This window comes from Drosophila serrata, unplaced genomic scaffold, assembly GCF_035046125.1.
Source record: "Drosophila serrata isolate PLE 108 unplaced genomic scaffold, ASM3504612v1 contig_229, whole genome shotgun sequence".
NCBI classification, from domain to species: domain Eukaryota; kingdom Metazoa; phylum Arthropoda; class Insecta; order Diptera; family Drosophilidae; genus Drosophila; species Drosophila serrata.
The window spans coordinates 266353-293625 of NW_028257127.1; the positions used below are offsets into that span (position 1 = coordinate 266353).

The following is a 27273-nucleotide window of genomic DNA, read 5'->3' on the forward strand; positions in this document are numbered from 1 at the left end:
TTACCACGTATAGGGTAGGACTCACTATAAACGCGGACAAGACGAACCTCATTCTCTTCGCCAAGAAAAAGAAGATCCCACCAAAAATCGAAAAAGCAAGGTTTACCCTGAAAACACACGGCACTCGGCAGAGGCAATATATATCGGTACACAAATGTCAACAACACAAAAATTCACAAAAACAAAAAGGTCTTTGTGCACAAAGAAAAATTGAACGCATTAATAAATAAATATGAGACAACTGTTTTTAACAGCGACCTATATCCAAGTAGATGACTAGTGGAGAACTCTCCAGATTCGAGGTTAAGTCGGCTTTGATTTAAATAAAAACAAATTTCCAGAACATTTTGTCAAAGTTATATATCGATTATCAAATTGACAAAGTTATGCATAGTTGAACAGAGGTCGTTTGTTGTTCAATGTCAAATGGTCATTGCTTATTCAAGTAATTCCACAGGTACTCATGTCGGGTTTCATTACATTTTTATTTCATTATAAATAAGTAACTTATATGTATATTCGAAAAATCAAATTTTGACATAAAATTTGTATCAAATATCAGAAAAAAAAAAACACATTTAAAAACGTAAAGTGAATACTTCGGACACCTAACCGTAAACCGTAATATAATGGAATGTAAACCGCAAGCAAGTTTGTGGAAGGTTCCTGATTCCCTATAACTTCTAAACTTATAACTATATATTTAACTATGTGTACATATATTTATATAATTAATATAAATTGTTTATATGTAATTCTAATTAATGGTATGGTTCTAATTTGATCTTACGGGGCGTTCCAAAATAATATGTCCTTTCGTGCCCTTGCAGTGAATTCTAATATTAGCCATATGTTTGCAACGCCTTGCTGGAATCATTTTCAACCATATGAAGTATATATTTTCTTGATCAGAACACCCGAGTCGATCTAGTCATGTCCGCCTGTCCGTTCGTTTCAAAGCAAATGAGTCCGTCAGTTTAAAAGCTATCTGAATGAAACTCTTATTCGTATATATGTAAGTCGGAACAGGCCGGATCGTACGACTATATCATATAACAACTAAATCATATATAAATAACGATCGTAACATTTTTATAAGAAAATTATATGCATTTTTACTTTAATTTTGTAATATTCTACTATTCCGGTTTTAATCATATGAAAATCGAAAATGTTATATATTTGACGTAGAAACAACTGTTAAATGTACTGGAAAATACAATGCTGTGAATTTAAAACTGTATATGTAAAACTGTTAGTATAGTAAGTATTGGTGAATGTACAAGAGTCGATGTTTTTAACATAAATATATTAATTATAATAAGTATATATTAATTATAATAAGCATAATTTAAGAAGAAAGAAGAAACAAATGTTAAATTGAACGGAAAATGCAATGTTAATATAGTATACACATGTGAAAGTAACAAGAGTCGGCATTACTTCGATGTTTTTTAACATAAATATATATAACTTATATGGTATTAATTATTAAGGGTATACAAACTCGTGCGTGCCGAAGTTAGCTTTCTTTCTTGTTTTAATCCTACAATAACCGGCATTATTTATTTTCATAATGTGGAAACTTACCTGTGTTTTGAGTAGTTTATACAAATCAGTCTCCATCAAGCACTGTACTATATAAACATCTCTCATCTGTTCTATGCTATCTACTCGTAAGATGTCACGAATATCGATAATCTATAAATTTAGGAACTTAAATATTTTCAATAATTAATTAGACAGTTATAATAACATTACATTTTCATGCTTAAATCTTGTCAAAATAGTTATCTCTCTCAAAGTTCTTTGGCAATATGTCTGATGTTCAAACGGCGAAATTTTCTTTATTGCTACCCTTTGGTTGGTTATTGTGTCATCGGCCGACCTTAAATAAAAAAAATAAAATACGAAATTATGGTTTTAATTGAATGTTTTGAATATTCGGTGGTGGTCAAAACCAAAATAACTAAATATTTTAAAATTTATTTGCTATACATTTATTTTTGTACACAAACAAACTAAATTATCTGATATATGGCACAGATTTCTTCCAACTTCATAAGAGCATTTCTTTTTTGTTTTTACCAAAAGGATAAACAAATCCAATAATAATTCCCACTGGGATATAGTCGAGATTATGAGCAAGGCACCAAAGGAATTATTGATATCTGGCAAGTGGCCTGATGATTTGGGTAGCGCCATTGAAACGATCGTAACCACTGCTGCTACTTGTCTTTTGACAAGTTCTTTTTGTTGTTTTTGGCTAAAGTCGTGTCTTTGATTTTATATTGATCAAATTTTAATTTAATCAATTTTAAATATGTTAAAATATGACGTCTTTATTATATAGAAGTCATAGAAAAAATCGTTAAATTTAGAGGAAAATGGTAACTGTCTATGTCTTTCGAGGAATGCAACAATGTTGAATTCTCCTGTTTGAAGCGATCTATCAATGGTAGCTCCATTTTTATTACCTGTTCCTACATACCTCCATTGTCGGTACTTCCTATTTATTGAAGCCACCTTTTCGCTATTCCAATAAACTTTCGGATAGGGACCATTCGGAAGTCCTAGGAGATTTTAATATCCCTGGGGATATTTGGTCCTCAAACACAACATGGACCTATCTCTGGCTTGTTCGACATTTCGCTGTACGGAATTCCTTATAGCGCTTGCTCGATCTTTGTTTTGTCTCTGATCCGGCAAGAGTCAGTTTAGCCAAGGTGGCGCCTCTGACGCAACCCGAAGATCACATACTCAACGAACCCTACAGGATTGGAGCAGCCGATACTGGGCCACAGACCGTTCAGGCAAAAAAGGGCCTGCGGGGTGGATGGCTTCGTCAGGGCAAACGTCGGTGGTATCCGAGTGCTCAAAACCAAAATAAGTAAATATTTTAAAATTTATTTGCTATACATTTATTTTTGTACACAAACAAACTAAATTATCTGATATATGGCACAGATTTCTTCCAACTTCATAAGAGCATTTCTTTTTTGTTTTTACCAAAAGGATAAACAAATCCAATAATAATTCCCACTGGGATATAGTCGAGATTATGAGTAAGGCACCAAAGGAATTAGTGATAGCTGGCAAGTGGTCTGATGATTTGGGTAGCGCCAAGGAAACGATCGTAACCACTGCTGCTACTTGTCTTTTGACAAGTTCTTTTTGTTGTATTTGGCTTAAGTCGTGTCTTTGATTTTATATTGATCAAATTTTAATTTAATTAATTTTAAATATGTGAAAACCTGACGTCTTCATCATATAGCAGTCATAGAAAAAATCGTTAAATTTAGAGGAAAACGCTAACTGGGAAAATGGTAACTGTCTATGTCATTCGAGGAATGCAACAATGTTGAATTCCCCTGTGTGAAGCGATCTATCAATGGTAGCTCAATTTTTATTACCTGTTCCCACATACCTCCATTGTCGGTACTTCCTATTTATTGAAGCCACCTTTTCGCTATTCAGAAAATTTCCAATAAACTTTCGGATAGGGACCATTAGGAAGTTCTAGGATATGTTAATATCCCTGGGGCTATTTGGTCCTCAAACACAACATGGACCTATCTCTGGCTTGTTCGACATTTCGCTGTACGGAATTCCTTATAGCGCTTGCTCGATCTTTGTTTTGTCTCTGATCCGGCAAGAGTCAGTTTAGCCAAGGTGGCGCCTCTGACGCAACCGGAAGATCCCATACTCAACGAACCCTATAGGTTTGGAAGCAGCCAATGCTGGGCCACAGACCGTTCAGGCAAAGAGGGCCTGCGGGGTGGATGGCTTCGTCAGGGCAAACGTTGGTGGTATCTCAGTCGGACCTTTTAGCCAAATTATGCTAACTTTCATGCTTACCCGTTCGGTAGGAAGGACACATCGTTTATTAAAGTTCTCATTCGCTTTTATTCATTCGTGAGCGGGGTAATTCATGATGCCGACGTCGCTGCTTGACTCATGATCAAATTCACCCTTACCTTTCAGTGGGGTAATTCATGGTGCCGCCGTCGCTGCTCGGCTCATGATCAAATTCATCATGAGCGGTATGGAAAAAAATCAGGAAAAAATGTGACTTAAAAAAAATTTATGAAGCTTCGCATTTTTTACATGCTGACTTTTTACATTTGTTACATTTAAATTGTAGTAAATCTTTTAGCATACTCACAAACTTTTTTTGGAATATTATACGACCAACGTCTTAATGTTTAACAGTCCGGCCGCTTACACATGTGCATATCGCGCGTGAGAGGGACAAAAACTTGCAACCCCTTTAGTACATTTATGTTTTTGCTTGTCTTTGTCGTCACGAGGCGATCGTGACGCGTGGCTTAGGGGTTAAAACATCCGCCTTCCAAGCAGGCTAGCGCGAGTTCAAATCCCGTGCGAGGGAAACTTTTTCTTAATTTATTTTTTAATTTGTTAATTCAATGAATTTTCTTTTACAAAATTAAAATAAATCAATAACTGTGGTTAAATAAAAATCCAAAATTATACTACATAAAAAGTACACAAACTCTTGAATTATAATACTAAGTTCATATTAATAGGATTCTATTCCCTAGATATTTTCCTATTTTCATTTAAAGGAATTCTACGTAGTTTGAAAAGCAAAACGTAATATAATTGCTGAGTTTTTCGTTTTTTTAATCGTCACACTTCTTGTTAAAGGGAAATACCCCGAAAGGAATATACCTCAGCACCGAATTCTACGTTGAACGGAGGATTCGGTGTACATGAATGTCGCTTTGCTGAACTGGGGACCATGCATAAGGCTATCCCTGCCCGACATAGTTTTCTATCCAGAATCGCACACCGCATGAAGCAAAGTCCGACTGGGATGTGGTACAGCTGGGATGTGTACCGCTGCTACCTCGCGCCTAGTCTTTCGCTGAAGTCTTTCGACCACACATTGGACGAACTTAGCTGCGACCTGCGGGGACGTAGGAATGCGGTAGACGGCGGTGATTTCAGCGCCTGGGCCATGGAATGGGGTTCTTCCCGGACTTATGCCAGGGGCATCGTCCTCCTGAAAGAAAGGAGTCCTGTCATCTACCTAACATTCGCTAGTAGTCTGCTGGCCTGCCATGCCTGTTGCAGGATTATTGAGGCCTACACCACCAGTGACCACGAGGCCATAGAATACTTGAGTGCGATGGACGAGACCGACGGAGCTAACGGGATAACAAACATGCTGACGGCAGGCCTGGATTGGGCGAGCGAGCGAAGCATGCTCCAGCAGAGGATGTTCTAGTGGAGCGAGGAGATCGTAGAGATATGTTGCACCTGCTTACTTTCCAAAATGTTGCTACAGCGAGCCCGGCACCTGGTTGCATGTAGCGAGCACTATAAAGCAGTGAGGAAGGTACTGAAAAACACTATTCTGGTCAGCAAGCGGGAATGCTTCTTCAAGCTGTATGACGCCGCCGAGGACAATTCTGAGGTGCCTATAAATTGGTCGTAAAAAGAATCAACGCGAGCGGCAATGTCCCATCAGACCCGGATGCACTAGAGGGGATTGTTAGAGCCCTATTACCAAGTGAAGCAGAGGTACTGCATCCCGGCAGGAACCTGAAATCCAAAAGAGCTCCATTCCGAGCAGAGCGACGAAGCTGGCTATATCGTTGCTGCCGGAAAAAGTTGCTGGGCTTTTCAACAAATGCCTCCAGGAAGGAACGTTCCCGACAGGTGGAAACGGCAACGGCTGTTATTGCTGCTCAAGCCTGACGAACCACAGGAGGATGCATCCTCTTACAGACCAATCCGTTTTTCGGACATAATCGGCAGAGTCTTCGAAAGTGTGATCTCGACCAGGATGAGCGAAACTGAAATTAATTTTTTTGCAGCTCTAATTACAGCTGTAGTATTTACAATGGGTAATGTCCAATATTATCCAAAATAAGATAAGGTACATAATTATAAGTATAACAATATTTTATTTATTTGAGAAGAAAATGTATACCAAAAATATGAATTTAATTTTGCGTCATCAGATTAGCGCCCCCTGCTTAAATTTAATGAATTTTCATTTAATGCTTAACAACTAGTAGTGTTTTATGTTTTATCTTATTATTTACTTATTTTCTAATCAAATTAATAGTAGGTGGTCCCGCCCCCATTTTCCAGGACCTCACAGATCCTGCTGGGAAGTGACTCGTACAATTTCTCAATGTATTGTAATGATAAGGAAGACCAAGCTTCTTTAATCCCGTAGATGAGCTCCAATTTTGTACTATACTGCTTTCCAGACTCGTATACTTTTCTCGAGAGCCATCCCCACACGTTCTCTATTATATTTAAGTCCGCAGAGTACGGCGGCCACTCCAGGACATCAACGTTTTGGCCCTGTATCCACAATTTTACAGATCGGGCAGTGTGGATTGGAGCGTTGTCGTGTTGAAAACGCCATTTCAGATTTCCAAAACAATTTTGGAAATGTGGGAAAACCGTTTTTAAAAGATTATTATACGCCACGGCGTTCATTGGGGTGAGAAATTGTAACTCATAGGTGCCATAATGGGATATGGCTCCCCATACCATTACAACACCTACCCGGCTATGTAAACGATCTAAAATATGCTCTTCTTTACGCATGTCATGGAAATAATAATTATAGCCGTCAGGGCCTTCTAAATTAAATATGTTTTCATCGGAAAAGACTACAAAGCGCCACTCCTTCGATCATGTCATATGCGAGCGAGCAAAATTTAGGCGCATTTCCTTTCGTAACTTATTTAGTTGTGTTTTTTTTTTTAGTTTTAGTCTTTTCAAGTGTTCTGTTTTTTTATGACTCGTAATACCGTGGACTTGCTAACTTCCACACCGCTTTTTTCTTTAATTTTGGTAGAAGAGTCGTGTGAATTAGACGCATGTCTAACTATAGACCGAATGTCTGCTTCGGAAAGAACTCTGTTGTTATCGCCTTTCATATTTTTACCAAAGCCTTGTTTATTTTTAAGAAAACTGGCTATAGTTTTTCGATGCCTTCCCATTTTTTCAGCAATTTTATGTAAAGATAAGCCACTTTCACTAAAGGCTTCGATCTTAGCTTTTTCTTCTAAAGATAGGACAGTTCCTTTACCCATTTTGATTCTCAGTTTATAAACAATTATTCAATTAATCAGCACAAAAAAGTACGCGAGATAACTACGCGAGATAACTAAATTTGAATTTACAGGCGTTAATCTGATGACGCAAAATTAAATTCATATTTTTCGTATACATTTTCTTTTCAAATAAATAAAATATTATTGTTACTGTACCAAGAACTTGGTATAAACATAGCAGCGACATACCAGCGCTGAACTTAAACAAACCCATGTCAAGCGAGCTATGTCAGCGTTCCCACGCTGACCGCTCATCGCTCGTACACATGTGCATGCATGCGGTTCTTTCTCTTCATGTAAATATAAAAAGTACAGCCGCTCCGCTGTCGGCATAACCGGCAGATACATAGCACACTTCTGCATGAATGCATCCAAAACGGCAAATGAATCACAGTCTAAATGTGGGCACACTTTTTGTTCTGCACAGTATATTTGTGTGTGAATGAGTAGGGTAGTATTGTCGGTTTCGATTGACAGTGTTCTCATTTCATTTCATAGTTGTACAGCTGTTGATGAGTGCAGCGAAATTGGTGTACAATAGTCAAGGCACCCTGCAGTACCTGTCATCAATAATGCCAACGACTGCCGTCTAGACTACCGCCGTAACTGTATCGTGGGCAGAGCGTCGTAGTAGAAGAAGTAGTCGGCAGAGGGTCGACTCCGTAGAAGTCGCAGTCGGCAGAGGGTCGACTCCGTAGAAGTCGCAGTCGGCAGAGCGTCGCCTCGGTAGAAGTCGCAGTCGACGCGTTGATGATATGTTGATGACAGTGGCCTATTGATGACACGCGGTACTGCAGGTACTGCAGTTGACTTACGTAAGTTAACTGCACACCAAAACACTGTACAGTACCCTGCAGTACCGCGTGTCATCAATAGGCCACCGTCATCAAATCTTCACTGTACGCTTCATTTATATTTTTGATTGAAGTTTTGTTTGAAGTTCATCCTGAATATATTGCAAAATATTTGTGCTCTGAACAGTTTCCGAATAATCTGCAAATATATTATCTATGTCTTGTGCAGGTGCGTCGAGTGTCGTTTTCTTTGCAATCCATGTTTATGCACTTATTAAAAAATATTGCACTCATCTGCACAGTTGTACACAGTCAACCAACAAGCTGTACAGATGTTTAAAAAGAGACAGGCTAAGAACTGTAACGAAAACTAAAACCAAAAGGCCCCGGAATATAAAAAAAAACAATTTGGAAAACATAAAGCCTGTGCGATTAATAGCACCGGCACCGCCTGAGCCCCGGACAACAAATAAAAAAGGTGCGAAAGACACCCGTCTTTTGCGCCATCTTTGGATGAAAATTGATGAGCAATACCGAGAGAAGCTCCAAGACCTCAGCAAAAAACTTCGCAATGGTGCGAAAATAAAGCAGGAAGGCAAGGCCTGACCTGCCTTTAGTTTGAAGCAAGGCCTGACCTGCCTTTAGTATAAACAAGAATATGAGTAAAAGCACTTGCTTCAAACTAAATTAAAAAAAAAAAAAACTTAAAAAAAAATTTTTTTTAATTCGGTTGCGCGAAAGCGGTGAAAAAAATAAACTAAAAAAACCGATAGGCTCACACATATGACTGGATTATTAATTGTATAAATACAAATTGTAAGCACACTAACAATTTTCCACGTCTCTGGAACTGCCTATAACGACCAAATGAGATTACAAAAAAACATTTTTTAATAAAAAAAGAATTTATAATATTACACACATATGTGTATTCTTGCGTTACTCAGTTATAAATTTTTAAAATAAAATATGTTAGATGCTAAAGTGGATAGATTTTATACCTCAAACCAGAATTTCCGTATACAAGCTACAAGTCCTAAACGGATACATTTCGTATCGGTATACACGTTTTAACAGAGTTATATGGAAACATTTAAGCTGTCAATTAGCCCACTAATACACTACAGTAACCTAGAAAAAGCTATAATTTTGGCAACACTTCCTTACGTAAAAGTAAAATTAGTTGAAGAGTAGCATCCCATATTAGGGACTGCAAAGGTATATTAAGAGCGTATTCATCGCTAAAAAAAAAAAAAAAAAAAAAAAAAATCCAGAACATTAAATTTCTTTATTTAAAGTTTTAAAAGATAATTCAAAAATGTGTGGTAAACCGTCAAAAAGTGAAGGTAATACCGCTAATATGGTAAATAAAGTAGAAGTGGTAGATGTGTCGCCTAATTTTGAAACGGTTACTGCAATGCTGATAGTCAAAATGGACAGTATATTTTGGTGGCAGATTTTGTACTAAAATTGTATTTGCTTCATAAAACTCACTAAAAAAGAGATACATAAGCCAAGCTAACGACCTCGACAAAATGTATATTTTTTTTGATCTACTCTATTATGGAATGGGAGCAACTCAGTCTCCAGATAAGAGAGATTAAGAACATTTTTGATAAGTTTTACAAGGGTGTAAGTCAAAACAGAAATATTCAGAACGAAACACTAAATAAACAGCTAAAACTGATTAAAAGTTTTCCAGTTAAATCGACAATTTGCAAAAGCTTATGGAAGCTACATACATTTATGAAGGCCTTACGGCCGAACATGCTGACGAATTTAGCACTTAAGAAGCTATAAATTCGATGAATAAAAACTGTGAACATGACAAATTAAAAACAATCCTTGAAGCAGGAAACTTTAAATCCATGAATGAGGGCGTAACAAAGTACTTCGAATATAGTACAGAAATGACAGGCATTGCAAACGCAGTGCTATATACCCAAAGAGGCCGAAGCCATCGTGGCAGTTACAACAATAGAGGTAGCTATCGCGGAAGAGGCAATGGCCGTGGTTATTATAATGGTAATAACAACTATAACGACAACAATAATAACAACAGAGGAAACAATAGAGGAGGTTACAGAGGGAATAACCACCAAAATGGGGGCAATAACAGTAACAACAATAATAATGTTAGAATGTCTCATAACACCCAGGGAAACTCCCAACAACCCTTGGTTGTTCAGCAGTAGGGAACTTTATGACTCACGCCATCAATCTAATGCTACATTCGTAGCATTTATAAACGCAGAAACAGGGAAGTATTAATATTATTAATAGACACTGGTGCAGAAATATCATAGCAAAAAAAAGTTCCGATATTTTCAAATACATCCAAACAGATAAAATAATTAATATACAGGGAACAAGTCAAGAAGTCACTAAGACGCAAGGACTGGCTTCTATAGAAATACAAACCTCAATATATTTAATTCCCCACGACTTTCATATTGTTAACTCAAAATTCGCTATCCCTTGTAATGGAATACTAAAATACAACTGTTAATTAGATTTCAAGCCATCCGAAGATTGGTTTATAATTAGACCGAATAATTTAAAATACCCAATTAATGTTCCGATAACAGTACAGTTTTATTGTTTTGCCAGCAAGATCCGAAGTCCTCCCAAAAGTTCAGCTAAGTTGATTTATATAGCAAATATCATTGCTACAGTTACAAATACTTTTATAAGACTATTAAATGCAACTAATACAAATAAAATAGTAATCATAAATAATTTAAAATACGAACCCCTTTCAAACTACGATATAGTTAAATCAGACCCAGAAAATAGAGAAAAATCAGTTTTAACACAACTATCTAAAAATATCCCACCACAATTCCATAATCAATTAAAAACCTTATGCACCCAGTATAGTGTTGTAATCGGATTAGAACCCGAATCGATAACCACAAATAATTTTATAAATAAAAGCTGAGAGCGGGGGGTAATGAGACTATATACATAAAAAATTGTATAAATCCTCATAGTCAAAAAGACGAGATCGAAAGGCAAGACTAAAAATTGAAATGTGATAAAATAGTTGAACCATCTGTATTTCCATATAACAGCCCACTCCTACTTAACTGACGTTTTCGAAAAATGTAGGCAACACCACCTTAAGTTACATCCTGAAAAAATGTTCATTTTTTAAGCATAAAGTCACCTTTCTGGGACATAAATTCACAGACAAAGCAATCTTGCCCGACGACAAAAAGTACGACGTCATTTTGAATTACCCAGTCCCACATAATGCGGACAGCGCAAGAAGATTTGTCGCATTTTGTAATTATTATAGGTTTATAAAAAATTTTGCCGACTATTCGCGTTACATAACAAGATTATGTAGGAAAAAATTAAAATTTTAATGGACAGATGATTGCCAGAAGGCCTTTGAACATCTGAAATCGACATTAATAAAACCAATCCTCTTACAGTATCCGTATTTCAGCAAAGAATTTTGCATCATTACAGACGCTAGTAAACAAGCCTGAGCAGTCCCAACAATCCCCAAAATAAAAATGGACTTCAGCTTCCTGTTGCATCTTTTACAAAAGGCTAAAGCAACAAAAGCACTACAGAGCAAGAACAAGCAGCTATTCATTGGGAAATTACACATTTCAGACCTTACATTTATGGCAAACACTTCATTGTTAAATCACAGAGCACTTACATATTTGTTTTCGATGACAAACCCTAGTTCCTAATTGACACGTGAATTCGAGGAAGCTGATTTTACAGTAGAATATCTAAAAGGTAACGGTATCTTTGTAGCCGATGCGATATCTAGAATAACTATAAAAGACTTGAAAAATCAACAAAACAGCAATAATATTCTGAAAGTCACTACCAGAAATCAAAGCAAAATCTAAATAAAGCTTCTAAACCCAACATATACGAAGTCATTGTAAATGACGAGGTACGAAAAGTAGGCACCTCAAAGTGGCACCTAGCGAAAAGATCTTTAATACTATTTCAATAGAATCTTTTAAAAATATAGGCAATAATATATTAAAAATCTCAGAGTAGCGCTACTCAAGCCTATTATAAAATAAATATAAAGAAAAAGAAGTAAAGAACTCTTTACTCTTCATGACAAAGAAGTCATGCAGGTATAGCTAGAACACTATCTAAAATAAAAAGGCATTATTATTGGAAAAATATGACCAGAGATGACCAGAGAGAACCAAAAACACCAAGACACCATTAACTATAACCACCCTGCAGTACCGCGTGTCATTAATAGGCCACTGTCATCGACGCGCCGACTGTGACTTCTACCGAGGCGACACTCTGCCGACTGCGACTTCTACCGAATCGACCCTCTGCCGACTGCGACTTCTACTACGATGCTCTGCCTACGATACAGTTACTGCGGTAGTCTAGACGGCAGTCGTCGACAGTACCATGGCCCGGCCGTTGAGAAATTTGTTGATGAAAAATTGATGAATTGTTTATGAATTTTTTGATGAATTGTTGATGAATCATCGATTTATTGTTAATGAATTTTTACTGATGACAGCCTAGGACATGCCCATGTTAAATAAATCAACAGTTTGTATGGCCTGTCATCGATGAAAAATCAACAGCACCCCCTTGACTGTTGATGAAACGTTGATTTTTTGTTGATGACACGCATGCAAAAGTGCGAGCGCTTGTACACATATACACACACACACACACAGAAACGAGAGCACAGAGCAAAGAAACGCACCCCTGCTCATCGTTCCACGGTCGATCTGCCACTGAAAAGTAAATTCTTGTTGTGCTCGGTTTCGAACGAATGCTTCGAACTCGAAAAAGCCGAACGCACCCTGGGGTTCTCCAGACATTTCGTTCGGGTGCTCTGGGGTTCCAGGCTCAGCCGTTTTTGTGATTTGTGTTTGGTTTCTCTATGTATTTCTTGCTTAGTGCTATAACAGAAACGCCACACATGGCTTTCGACAGGGTAATAGTGGATATGATCGGTCCACTACCAAAATCAGAACAAGGAAATGAATACGCAGTAATATGAATCTGCGATTTAACAAAATACCTTGTAACAATACCAATCAAAAGCAAAAGTGCAAACATTGTAGAAAAAGCTATATTTGAAGATTTTATTCTGAAATACAGCCCAATGAAGACGTTCATTACGGACATCATCACCAGACTGTAGGTACCGTGGAGCGAAGCCACAAAGCACTTAATGAGTTCATCCGATCATACATCTCATGTGATAAAACAGATTGGGATGTGTGGCTCAAATACTTCGTATATTGCTTTAAAACAACACCCTCAATGGCACACAACTATTGTCCATATGAGTTAGTTTTCGGTAAAAACTCAAATTTACCTAAACATTTCAATAGCGTAGATAAAATTAACCCATTATATAATATAGAACAAGATTTTAAGAGAGCCAGATTAATGTTGGAATCTCATAAGCAGAAACAAAAAGTTAATTACGACAAAAAAAAAACTTTAAACCTTGAGTTAAAAATATGAGATCAGGTTTTATTAAAAAATGAAACAGGACATAAATTAGATTATAAATACACAGGGCCCTATAAAGTATAAATCATAGAAGATAATGATAACGTAGTTATTTTACCAAATAAAAAAAAAAAAAAACAATGCTGTTATTGTTTCCACGCTGACCGCTTGTCGCTTGTACACATGTGCATGCATGCGGTTCTCTCTCTGCATTTAAACATATAAAGTACACCACTCCGCTGTCGGCTTAACGGCGGACTTAGCACTAAAATACACAGGCTAAGAACTGTAGACGTGCCCTTGTTTTGTTTCGGTTAAAAGAAATTAATAAAAGAGAGTGATAATTGCTCATCAGAAATATAAAACATTACAGAACCGACGGATCCCCATTCACATACCATGTAAATTATGTTCCCCATTCACATACCATGTAAATAATGTACATATATAAAGTAGGAATAAGAGTAGCATAGGAGCAGGAGATCTTTGTAAATAATAGACATAACTCGGACGCAACGAAAGATCCAAGGAGGGCAAATGTACAGTTTGTCAAGTAATTCTTTGCAAAACGAGAAATCCCTCACAATTTTGGGTTTAAACTGAAAATTTATTAACAAATACAAGAATTTTTAAAAATTTTCTTTTATAATATTATTAGGATTACTTTAATCTATAAATATAAAAAACAAAACTAAAATATTTTAACTTAAAACAAAAAATAAAAAAAAAATTGCAATTCGTATGCTGTCAATTAATTCTTTGCAAAATGCAAAGGCGTTATAGCATTAATATTTTATGTGGACTCCATTTGCATCTATTAAATCATGGAGACGTCGCGACATTGGCATTATTAGCCCCTTCAAGTCGTAATATTCTGGAATTTTCTCCCATTTCTCCTGTATTACTTTAATTAAACCCTTTTTATTTGTTGGAGTCCGTTTAGTCACTTTCTTTTCCAAAAAAACTCAAAAATTTTCTATTTATATTTATATCTGGGCTTTCCGCAGAAGTGTCAGTGACTTTTTTGCAATTAACAGGAGTCAGGTCCTGCACATCTGCGATTTGAGCTGGAGTTCGTTCTCCTGGTGCAGTTAATATTTATTTCTTTTTGGACAAGTTACGTCATGCAGACCAAATTTCTCCGCGCTTCTGGTCAATTCCTTTTTAAGGATGTCCAAATAAAACTCCATCATTATATCATTAAAAATCCGCAGCTCACCAACGCCATTGGATGATATGCACTCCCTTTTCATCACAGAAAACTTGCCAATTTGAATGTTGGTATGATATTTTTCGGCTGGACACCTGTGTTTGGTTTCCTCCAAATTTTATTGGGTCAGCCATGAGTGTATAGCATTATTTTAGTCTCTTCACAAAAAGAAACTTCATCCCCATACTCAGAAGGCTGGTTAACGTGGCCGATAGAGAAATTAAACCGCCTTTCAATATTTATAGCTGAAAGCATTGGTTTCTTCCTGGCTATGTGTGAGGAGTATTTGTAGAGATTCAGGACTTTCCTCACAGTCTCATGACAACCTGTTGTTCTGCAATAATTTTTTAAGTCCAAAGCCAACAGCAATTTGTATCGAAATAATAGTCGCGTCTGGAGAGCTTTGGTAATCTGCCTGTAGAATTGTACAGGTGAAGTCTATTTTTCTTTTCAGATCGTTTAATTATTTTATACATTGTTCTTAACTTAATATCAAAAATTTCTGAATGTTCCGACGCCGATTACCCTTTATAATGGTTAAAGTAAACCAATTGTATGTTATTATCGTCAATTCGTTTGCCGGGCATGGTTAAAGTTCGGACTCGATCAAACACGAACTTCTTCCAACGAAATTTTTCAAGAATATAAAAGTAAAGACCACTAAGAAGTGGCAAGCGTTAATTTTCCTCAGAATTAGCTTTGCGTTGCTCCTGTTTGCATTTTGCAAAGAATTAATTGACAGCATACGAATTGCAATGTTTTTGTTATTTTTATACCCTTGCAGGGTATTATAATTTCAGTCAAAAGTTTGCAACGCAGTGAAGGAGGCACCTCCGACTATATAAAGTATATATATTCTTGATCAAGACCAACAGCCGAGTCGATCTAGCCATGTCCGTCTGTCCGCCTGTCCGTTTCTACGCAAACTAGTCTCTCAGTTTTGAAGCTATCTGAATGAAACTTTGCAGTTAGTCTATACTATTATATAAAGAGGTAATGTAAGTTTGTTTGTATGAATTGAATAGGCTCCGAAAGTACTTGGCAGATTTGAAAAATTCTTTCACTGTTGGAAAGCTACATCATTCCTGAGTGTCATAGGCTATATTTCATTTAAAAAAAAAATAGGCATCCTTACTAAAATTAAGATAACGTAATCCAAGGTGTTAAAAAAAAAAACAAAAAACTACCTTACATCTACCGCCCTCTACAGGCAGACAAAGCATTTCCTGTCAAACATTTAAAACATATTGAAATAAGGAATTGGAGATACAAATTTTATTTTTTTGTTCAGGTTCAGTAAGAAACGAAGTCCTGCCACCCAAGAAGTAGAGTTTGGGTCGTCGTAATCGTAATACAGAAGCAAAAAGACGTAAGATTACGAATATAACTGACGAAGAACGGGCCTCCATCCGAGAGACTGAGCGGCTGAGAGCAATGCAGATGCACAAGGAAGAATCAGCAGAAAGACGAGCAGATAGGCTTGAGAGAAAACGATTAGAGTTAGACAGTCGCGTTCTGCAGCAATCGATTTGATTCACTCTCAAAATAATTAACGCGACAGGGCAAGGGTAGCTGAAGCGCGTTTACAGCTTGCAGAAGATCAGATATAATCCAACTATTGATTACAGCTCGAATCGAATGTCGTTATTGGCCGGATGAATCAGGTCGACTGTCAGGCCTCTTCGATTGAATCAGACGAAACTTCGGTCCGAGGAATATATCCATTTGCGGGATGCTGTGATGAATGACTAATGCAACCAACTTGAAGGATGGCAAGACAGCTCATTCTACTTTTAAACTTCCACTATCCGTCAATCTTGAACAACAATCTACATGTTCAATCCGCGAAAATGGACCAATTGGTAAATTACTACAAGATGCCTCATTGATTAGATGGGACGAATGCACGATGAGCCATAGAGCACATATGAGGCCGATGAACAGAACCTTACAGAATCTGATGGAACTCCGCTGCAGATCATGGGCGGGATTACTTTCATATTTGCATGAAGATTTTCGACAGACTCTACCCATTATTAACAGAGGCACGCGAGCAGAAATCATCAAGGCATGCTTGAAATCGTCTCCCATAAGGACTACGATCGAAACATTAAAATTAAGGACAAATATGGGAGCTCATCTTCGATGGAATCACTGATAGCGATTTCCGACAGTCAACTGCTAAAACTGGGGAAGGAATTTTTCCAACTCCAAATTTAAGCGGTCAATAGGTGACATTCTTCTGGATGAGTTCTAGACCAAACTACTCGATAATTTGGAAAATTTAATAGATTCTGTATACCCTGAAATCGAGAAATATTGCACGTGAAAGAGACTTCCATTGGCTGTGTTTTCGGGCTATAGTAGTCACCTAAGAATGATACATGTCAATGAAATAAATAATCTGATTGTTCAAAAAGTCCCTGGCCAAACAAAAACATACAAATCGATCGACACTGTAACAATATTGAAGCATCCAGTCCATTATCCACATGGAATTTTTAAATTCGTTGAACCTTCTGGACTTCCACCCCATGAAATGACGTTAAAAATCGGAATCCCAATCATGCTTTCAAGAAATTTAAACTGCCTCCGAGCATGTGTAATGGGACGAAGACTGCTTATTAAGGAGTTAAAGGACAATTTAATAGTAGCAAATATTATCACTGGCCCAGCAAGTGGTCAACTAGCTCATATACCGAGGATACCGATGATCCCAACTGATCTGCCAATCCCATTTAAACGGCTTCAATTTCCGGTAAAAACATCTTTCGCATTAACAATTAACAAGTGACAAGGCAAAACCTTCGAATTAGTATGTATCGATCTGCGAAAGAAATGTTTTACTCATGGTCAACTGTATGTTGGTCTATCGCGAGTCGGAGCCAATGAAAATCAATTTATTTTGCTGCCACAAAATAAAACATCAAATATTGTTTACAGAAAAGCTCTAACAAAATAAATGTATTTTCTTTTAGGGTTATGACCTCAATAATTGAAAAAAAAAAATAAATAAAGGATGAATATGTGTCATATTATTATTATTATTATGAATGTGTTAAAATTGACAAATCTAAATGTAATGTTTAATGCCGTGCGAAGCCGGGATGGGCCGGCTAGTCTTCTATATACTCTCACTCGTATATATGTCGGAACGAGCCGGATCGGACGACTATATCATATAGCTCCCATAGGAACGATAGAGAAATTAATTCAACTAAAAAGTATAACATTATCAGATTTTCATCAAATTTTATACATAGCCATTTTATAAGAAATAAAAGAAAGTAATAAAATTAAAGCTTATAACTTCTTCAGTTTTCACCAGATTTTCATTAAATTTGAGATATATCAGTCTTAAATTTTGTGTCAAATTTTATGAAAATCGGACGACTATATCACATAGGTGCCATGCAAACGATCGTTAGATGTGGAGCAAAAATGCAAATCTGTGAATGTAAAACTGAAAATATAATATGTATAGGTGAATGAAATGAAAGCAGGTATTACTTCATTGTTTTTTATACCCTTGCAGGGTATTATAATTTCAGTCAGATGTTTGCAACGCTGTGAAGGAGGCACCTACGACTATATAAAGTATATATATTCTTGATCAGGATCAACAGCCGAGTCGATCTAGCCAGGTCCGTCTGTCCGTCTGTCCTTCTGTCCGTCTGTCCGTTTCTACGCAAACTAGTCTCTCAGTTTTGAAGCTATCTGAATGAAACTTTGCAGTTAGTCTTCTATATACTCTCACTCGTATATATGTCGGAACGGGCCGGATCGGACGACTATATCATATAGCTGTCATAGGAATGATCGGAAAAGTTTTACAAAAATAATTATAAAATTTTTAGTTTTCAACATCATTTGTTCAAATTTGAGATATAGCCATTTCATATTATTCTACAATTTTGTGTTAAATTTTATGAAAATCGGACGACTATATCATATAGCTCCCATAGGAACGATCGAGAAATTAATTCAATTAAAAAGTATAACATTTTCAGTTTTCAACAGATTTTCATCAAATTTGAGATATAGCCGTTTCATATTATTCTACAATTTTGTGTAAAATTTTATGAAAATCGGACTAATATATCATATAGCTTCCAAAGGAACAATCGAGAAATTTGAGAGGAATGAGAATGGCGGTGGCTGTTGTCGGAAGACTGACAATCGCGGTGGCGACAACATTTTTAGTTTTCAATAGAATTTAATCAAATTTGAGATATAGCCATTTCATATTATTCTACAATTTTTTGTATAATTTTATGAAAATTTGACGAATATATCATATAGCTCCTATAGGAACGATCGAGAAATTAATTCAATTAAAAAGTATAACATTTTCAGTTTTCAACAGATTTTCATCAAATTTGATACATAGCCATTTTATAAGAAATAAAAGAAGTTAATAAAATTAAAGATTATAACTTCTTCAGTTTTCACCAGATTTTCATCAAATATCATTATACCCTTGCAGGGTATTATAATTTCAGTCAGAAGTTTGCAACGCAGTGAAGGAGGCACCTCCGACCTCGCTGGCACGCCGTGCTTCGTGCCAGCGAAGAGAGGAAACGAGAGTGGCCGAAATCTTCTCTGCTCGCCTATCAGGGAGTCGGTTTTTTTTAATCCTTAAGGAGTGAGGACGGACGCGCGGACGGAAGACCCGTAACACACGTTTAAAATAAAATGCTAATAAAAATTGTGCTAATAATTTAACAAATTATACAGTTTTATAAATAAATGAAGAAGAAATAAATTATTTGATCCTGCTCTGAGTTCCCTTAAGATTCAAAGCTGATTCCGCCTGGAATTCCAAACTGGAAATCAGAGACATCGACAGCATCACACAAGAAGACGAAATAATTTCAGCAATCAGAGAAGGTATAGGCGACACGCACCAGGAAATCATAATCCACTTGACAGGAGTAAACAGCTCAGAACAAAGGAGAGCGTTTGTTACGTTATAGGATGGACCCGATGCCGCGTTAAGCGTTGTCTCGATATAAAGAGATGCTTCAAATGTTTCGGGGTGGGACATTTGCAAAAGGATTGCAAAGGACCGGATAGGAGAGACCTCTGCATTAGATGTGGTGAAAGTGGTCATAAAATGAAGACCTGCACTAAAGCTCCGAGATGCTGTATCTGTACATCAGAGAACAGGAGCGACGTCGGACACCTCCCTGGGACGGCGCATTGCCCCAGTGTGGCCAGGAAAGGAAAGCCATGAAGGTTCTGCAAGCAAATATGCATAGAAGCAGAACGGCAAATGACCTGCTGCACCAAATTGTGCTGGAAAACAAAATTGACGTTGTTATCATAAGCGAACAATATAAGAAACGGGACGAAGGCGTCTGGCTAGAAGACGACACAAAGACGGCGGCGATCTGGATCCCCGACCTTACCAATCTTTCACACAGGGGCGACAAAAAAGGAAGATGCCATGTCCTAACACAAATAAGAAACTGGACAATATTCAGCTGCTATTTGACCCCAAGTGACGACATTCAGACTTTCCAGACGAAACTTGAATGTATTGAAGACAACGCCAGGCGAATAGGAGGAAACCTTATAATAGCAGGAGACTTTATCTCAAGGGCTCAAGAATGGGGCATGGCATCAACTGACTCTCGAGGCCGTAGAGTCCTAAATATGGCAGCAAGTATCGGAATGCTATCAGCAAATGTAGGAGCAATACCGACATTCCATCGAGTGGGGAACGAGGGCACAATCCCCGACATAACCCTAGTGACAGAAAACTGTGCGCACAAGATCTCCGATTGGAAAATCCTCGACACCTACAACAGAAGCGACCATAACTATATAACGTTTAACATAGCAGAAAACGAAGTGACTGAGACCAACGAGAAAAGGATGGAACGTTAACCAACTAGACAAGGCAAGGCTGATACAAGAAATTGACGCAAGGCAGAACCGACAGAGCGGTGGTAACGCAGTTAGCAAGAACGAGGGCACAATCCCCGACATAACCCTAGTGACAGAAAACTGTGCGCACAAGATCTCCGATTGGAAAATCCTCGACACCTACAACAGAAGCGACCATAACTATATAACGTTTAACATAGCAGAAAACGAAGTGACTGAGACCAACGAGAAAAGGATGGAACGTTAACCAACTAGACAAGGCAAGGCTGATACAAGAAATTGACGCAAGGCAGAACCGACAGAGCGGTGGTAACGCAGTTAGCAACAACCTGGCAATCATAAAACAGGCCTGCAACGCTGCAATGCCAAAAAAGGGCAATCCTCGAAGACAAGGACAAGAAGCGTATTGGTGGACAGAAGAGATAAAAGCTCTTAGAGAAGCGTGTATTAAAAACAGACGCCGCCTCACGAGGGCTAGAGGAAGGGGGATTCTCACAGAACTTAATGACAATTTTAAGAAATCCAAGAAGGACTTAAATGCTGCCATCCGGAAGAGCAAAACGGAAAAATGGCAACGCCTTTGCAACGACGTCAACTCTGACCCATGGGGGCTAGGGTATAAAATCGTGATGAAGAAGCTGAGAACAAGAAGCACAACACCAGAACTGGAGGAAGAACAAATGGACCATATAGTCAAAACGTTATTCCCCACTCATACAAACAGTAAAGCGAGAACTTCTCCACCAATAGCAGAACAGATCGAACTCTTCACAGTGGACGAGCTACTGAAAGCGGCAAAAACCTTAAAAGGGAAGAAGGCTCCAGGGCCCGACAACATCCCAGCAGAGGTCCTCAAAGTGATCGCGGAGAGCAGACCCCAAATCCTGCTGGATATGTATAACGATTGCATTACCAGCGGTAAATTCCCCGACATTTGGAAGAGGCAACGATTAGTTCTCATAAGTAAGGGCAAAGGAGATCCCCTAACCCCATCAGCTTATCGACCACTATGTATGCTTGACACTACCGGGAAGCTACTAGAGAAAATGATTAAGCCACGCCTATCAGCAGCGATCGAAAGAGGTGGGGGTCTTTCACCGATGCAGTATGGCTTTAGGCCAGGCAGGTCGACCATTGGAGCAATCCAAGAAGTCGTCAACCAAGCGCTCAGCAGCCAACAAGGCAACCTTTTCTCGAGGCCGGTAGTTCTCCTAGCAACACTGGATGTTAAAAACGCATTCAACAGCGTTAAATGGAACAACATAATTGATGTCTTGAAAAGACGATTCCAAATCTCAGGATACCTGATGCGGATAATACAGAGCTATCTTGAGAACCGACGACTACTGTACCAAACAAAAGCAGGAGAGAAATGTATAGAGATAACTTCAGGAGCGGCACAAGGATCAATACTTGGACCGGAGCTTTGGAACATCAGCTACGATGAAATTTTTCACCTAGACATCCCTGAGGGCACGACTATTGTGGGGTACGCGGACGACATAGTCGCAGTCATTACAGCTCGAAATACCGAGTACGCAGAACGTATGTTGACGCAAGTAATGACACGCGTAAAAAGCTGGCTGAACTCACACGACCTGAAACTGGCGGACGAAAAAACAGAGCTACTTTTAGTCAGCAGAAAAAGGATCCCTCTAGAAATAGACATGAGAGTTGGAGAGACTTTAATAAGGACGCAGAAGGTTATAAAGTACCTAGGAGTTAGACTGGACTCAAAATTGACATTCAATGCACACATACAAGAGACGAAGAAGCGGGCGACCGAGACTACAAAGGCGCTTAGCAGACTCATGGCAATCAAGGCGGAAACTCTTAATGGAGATAAATCACGCAATCATGCTGTACGGGTGTGAGGTCTGGGCAGGCACCCTTGAGACAACCTGCAGGTCAAAACCTCTACTTGAGGTACAAAGAACCATGGCTCTACGAATCGCGAGTGCATATCGAACGGTATCCGACCAATCGACCTATTGGCCAAAGCGCGAAAACAAATATATATGAGGAGACAGGAAGGAGAGACGACAAGAGGCTTTATTGAGCGGACCAGAGAAGTAATTCTCCAACAATGGCAGGAAAGATGGGCAGCCGAAGCAAGGGGAAGATGGACAGCTAGACTGTTACCAAACCTGGTAGCTTGGTACGGAAGGAAACACGGAGATGTGGATTACTACGTCACGCAGATGCTGACAGGCCATGGCTACTTTGCCGCCTTTCTGCACTCTATAGGGAAAAGAACCAACGCCAGATGCGTATATGGAGATGCGGAGATGGACAGTGCTGAACACACCATTTTCCACTGTAAGAAATTCGGACCTGCGCGGAACTGCCTGGAACAAGCTGTTGGGGCAATAAACCCAGAAAATATTGTCACGAAGATGATAGGCAGCGAAGACACGTGGAAACACATCGCAGGATTCGTGCAGAACATTCTCAGATCTAAGAAGCAAGATCTGGACGAATTAACTGGGTAATCTGGACGCAAAAAGAAGATGAGAGCGCATTGCGCTGAATTGGCGTCACCTTGAAGTAATGCGAAAGCTGTTCCGAGGTGGGAACACGGCCAAATGCGAGGGGGGGGGGGGGTGGGTTAAGTGGGTGCGAGCCCCACATACCTTTTTTTGCGACGGCAATAAAAAAAAAAAAAAATTATTATTATTATTATTATTATTATTATTCCAAGTGGTTGATTTTTTCATTTGAAAATTAGGCCGATAATCATTATTTCGGTACCTGTTTTATGTCCAAAACTGGGAAACTCAAAGATCGAGGCGCTGCGGCATAGACTCCATAGGTCTATCATTTGGTAAAATGTTTTGCAGGAAGATTTCGCATTCATAAAAGACTGTGAGAAAATATGGGGGAGAAGTGGAAGAGGCTCACAGCATGATCAACATGTATTCATACAAAAGCTTCTGAACGTTAACATCGCTGGCAATTTAGTTAGCCCAAGAATCATTTTAACGCATTTCTATGATCTAATCTCAGACAAACGAAATAAGTCCCCAAATATGGGAGTTCCGTAAGGAAATAACACCCCAATTTTAAAAAAGAAATATATATGAGGTATTATTAAATATGTTTTTTAGACTTTTTTTATTTTAAAATAATGTAAATACTTGCATTGAACTTTCAACAAGTTTTGTTCCAAAACGACATTGGTAATAATCTTAATTATTTGCAGTCAAAACTGCTTGTAGTTTTAAATAACACATTACATGTTTTGTAGAATTCATGTCAGTTTTTCTATTCATTTCATTTAATTTTTTAAATCAGAAGGGTACTGGAAGGGTATCCAAACTTAAGCGTGCCAAGTTCAGCATTCTTTCTTGTTTTAAATTATATTCTGCACAAGATTTTTAAAATTTGCACGGATGTAATTAAATATTGAAATAAGTTCAAAGAATAATACATTTACGTTCGTCAGTATTTGGAATTGAATTTTGGACAGTCTCTTCGTCATCTTAGTTTTCATTAGAGCTATTGTCATTTTCTTTATCAGAAATGTTTTATTTTGGCAACAGGTTTGTGAAAATGTTGTTGAAGGAAGCTGCTATTAACGTTGCCTGAATTATTTGGAATATTGCCTCCTTTAATCTTTTTGTTTTTTTCATTCTTGGACTTTATTTTGTTATGTGTCTTAAAACTGTCACTATCAGTAAATAACGAAACGAGCCGACCTTTAAAATACTTCTCATTGCGAATAACGCCAACGAGTGTAAATATAATACATATAAATTGTAATTTAAGAAATTTAAGCGGTGCAGACGAAATTTTATATTTTTAGTACAGTGAAATGTTAATGACATAAATTATCATTGAAACAAGAAAGGAATAAATTCGTATATGACGACGAAGAAAGACTTAATATTAAGAAAGTCATGCAATAAGAGCCGCCTATCAAACAGCGTCCAAAACTTTGCCTGCCCTGGAGTCGATAACTCTATTGCCCAGTTACAATGGACATGCGACTTGTGCAAATATCTCTATCTGAATCGTTCAACTTTGAAGCGATTTGTAGCACACCCCAACGAATTGGAAAATGATGATGATGATGCCATATTGAAAATCGAATTCAATTTCACTTCAAAATCAAAAAACTTAACGGTGCTATGTAGAAGAGCCACTCGAAGCTGAAAAGAAATACATCGAGCAGAAATACGCAATAATTGCCTAGCAGCAGGGGATACAGGAGAAGCCAAACTTCTATTTGAACCAACTGCATCTCAATTAACAGAAAGTCATACATACAATATATTACCTGCGGATCTCGCGACATTCAAATGTAACACAGAAGAGTGGCCTATCTTTATAAGCATGTACGAAAACAGCTGGATCGGCTTGTTGACAAGTTACTAGGCATTGCATTCGCGCAGTTTTTCCATCTCTTTTGTTAAATTATTTAGACACTAGATATTCAATTTAGCAATTTTAACCTGAAATCACTATTAACAAGAAAGGAAGCTAACTTCGGTACGCCGAAGTTTATAAACCCTTGCAGATAGAACTTCGATGACTAGGAATCCAGACAATATAAATTATATGTATTTGTGTAAAAAACAATGAAGTAATACCTGGTTTCATTTCATTCTACTATATATATTATATTTGCAGGTTTACATTCATAGATTTGCATTTTTCCTCTACATCAAACGATCGTTTGTATGGCACCTATATGATATAGTCGTCCGATTTCCATGAAATTTGACACAAAATTTGAGACTAATATAAAATGGCTATACTCAAATTTGATGAAAATCTGTTGAAAACTCAAAAAGTTATAAATTTTAATTGTATTAATTTGCCGATCGTTCCTATAGGAGCTATATGATATAGTAGTCCGATTTTCATAAAATTTTACACAAAATTGTACAGTATAATAAAATGGCTATATATCAAATTTGATCAAATTCTGTTGAAAACTGAAAATGTTATAATTTTTTTTTTTACATTTTCCGATCATTCCTATGGCAGCTATATGATATAGTCGTCCGATCCGGCCTGTTCCGACATATATACGAGTGAGAGTATATAAAAGACTAACTACAAAGTTTCATTAAGATAGCTTCAAAACTGAGAGACTAGTTTGCGTAGAAACGGACAAACGGACAGACGGACAGAAGGACAGACGGACAGACGGACATGGCTAGATCGACTCGGCTGTTGACCCTGATCAAGAATATATATACTTTATATGGTCGGAGATGCCTCCTTCACTGCGTTGCAAACTTCTGACTGAAATTTTAATACCCTGCAAGGGTATAAAGAAAAAATGAATAAAAGAAATAACGCGATTTTAAGCAGTGATTTTTGAAAATTTATTAGCATTCCAAAATTTGATACAAAAAAAATTTCTACATTTTTATACCCTTGCAGGGTATTATAATTTCAGTCAGAAGTTTGCAACGCAGTGAAGGAGGCACCTCCGACTATATAAAGTATATATATTCTTGATCAAGACCAACAGCCGAGTCGATCTAGCCATGTCCGTCTGTCCGTCTGTCCGTTTCTACGCAAACTAGTCTCTCAGTTTTGAAGCTTTCTGAATGAAACTTTGCAGTTAGTTTTCTATATACTCTCACTCGTATTTATGTCGGAACGGGACGGATCGGACGACTATATCATATAGCTCCCATAGGAACGATCGAGAAATTAATTCAACTAAAAAGTATAACATTATCAATTTTCAGCAGATTTTCATCAAATTTTATACATAGCCATTTTATAAGAAATAAAAGAAATTAATAAAATTAAAGATTATAACTTCTTCAGTTTTCACAAGATTTTCATTAAATTTGAGATATATCAGTATTTTGTGTCAAATTTCTTGAAAATCGGACGACTATATCATTTGGGTGCCATACAAACGATAGTTTGATGTAGAGGAAAAATGCAAATCTGTGAATGTAAAACTGCAAATATAATATGTATAGGTAAATGAAATGAAAGCAGGTATTACTTCATTGTTTTTTAACACAAATATATATAATTTATATTGTGTGGATTCCTAGTGATAGAAGTTCTATCTGCAAGGGTATATAAACTTCGGCGTGCTGAAGTTAGCTTCCTTTCTTGTTTAAGTTAATTTTAGACTTGCTATACTAAAGATAAAAATTATCGCGTCGCTTAGATTAAACCAATTGAAATATGTTGTAGATAAATCCGCAAAGCATCGCATGTAAATAAAAAATAAATTAAATCATGAATTCATATTCTACTATCGATTATCTGATTATCTGACCACCCCTGTATTTCGAATAAGTCTTCCTGGTTTAATAAAGAATTTGCTTACCATAAATTATAGAATAGACTATATATTTACTAAATTTAAACGCATAATTTTCAATCTGTCTCATCTAGCTATTGAATGGCTAGGTCAAACATCACCTACAGAAACTATTTGATGACCTGCAGGTTACATATTTCGCAAAACCCGAAAGAGTTTTATAATTCTGTCAACGCTAAGCGTAAACCTATTTTACATTCAGGTTTTTGTTGAAATAAGACTATAAATAATTATCCGGCAATTGTCAATCTCTTTGCTATTTTTTCGAACTACTTAAGAGTTCTAAAATTACGGGTTAAGACATTTGGTGATGGTGCTAAACAAAAAGCTACAATATTTTTATAATAAAGACCAAAATATAAAGAACCTAATTTTTTGGGTTGTTTCAGGCTTTGTCGACAATATGTTTAAAAGTCAAACAGAATGAGCACCGTGTTGAGAGAACACAGAACTTTATCATATATCTGTAATAGGAACGATCGAAAAATTTTT

At 37.3% G+C, this 27273-nt stretch overlaps 1 protein-coding gene across 26 annotated transcripts in view; it reads right to left on the reverse strand.

The window, feature by feature from the left end:
• Nucleotides 1-27273, reverse strand: part of rl (Mitogen-activated protein kinase rl) — a 198743-nt gene that overhangs the window by 162914 nt on the left and 8556 nt on the right. For 24 of the 26 annotated variants that reach the window (XR_015271064.1, XR_015271065.1, XR_015271066.1 and 21 more), the window contains 2 exons: nt 1762-1888; nt 1591-1701 (listed from right to left, as the gene is read on the reverse strand). Coding sequence is in view for 21 of the 26 variants with exons in the window: in XM_086830200.1 (XP_086686326.1) it covers nt 1591-1701; nt 1762-1888 (238 nt within the window). In the remaining 5 variants the exon portion in view is untranslated. Of the gene's footprint in view, nt 1-1590; nt 1702-1761; nt 1889-3858; nt 4073-4165; nt 4397-27273 lie in introns of those variants that run through there. The other 2 variants (XM_086830207.1, XM_086830211.1) reach the window with 2 other exon arrangements.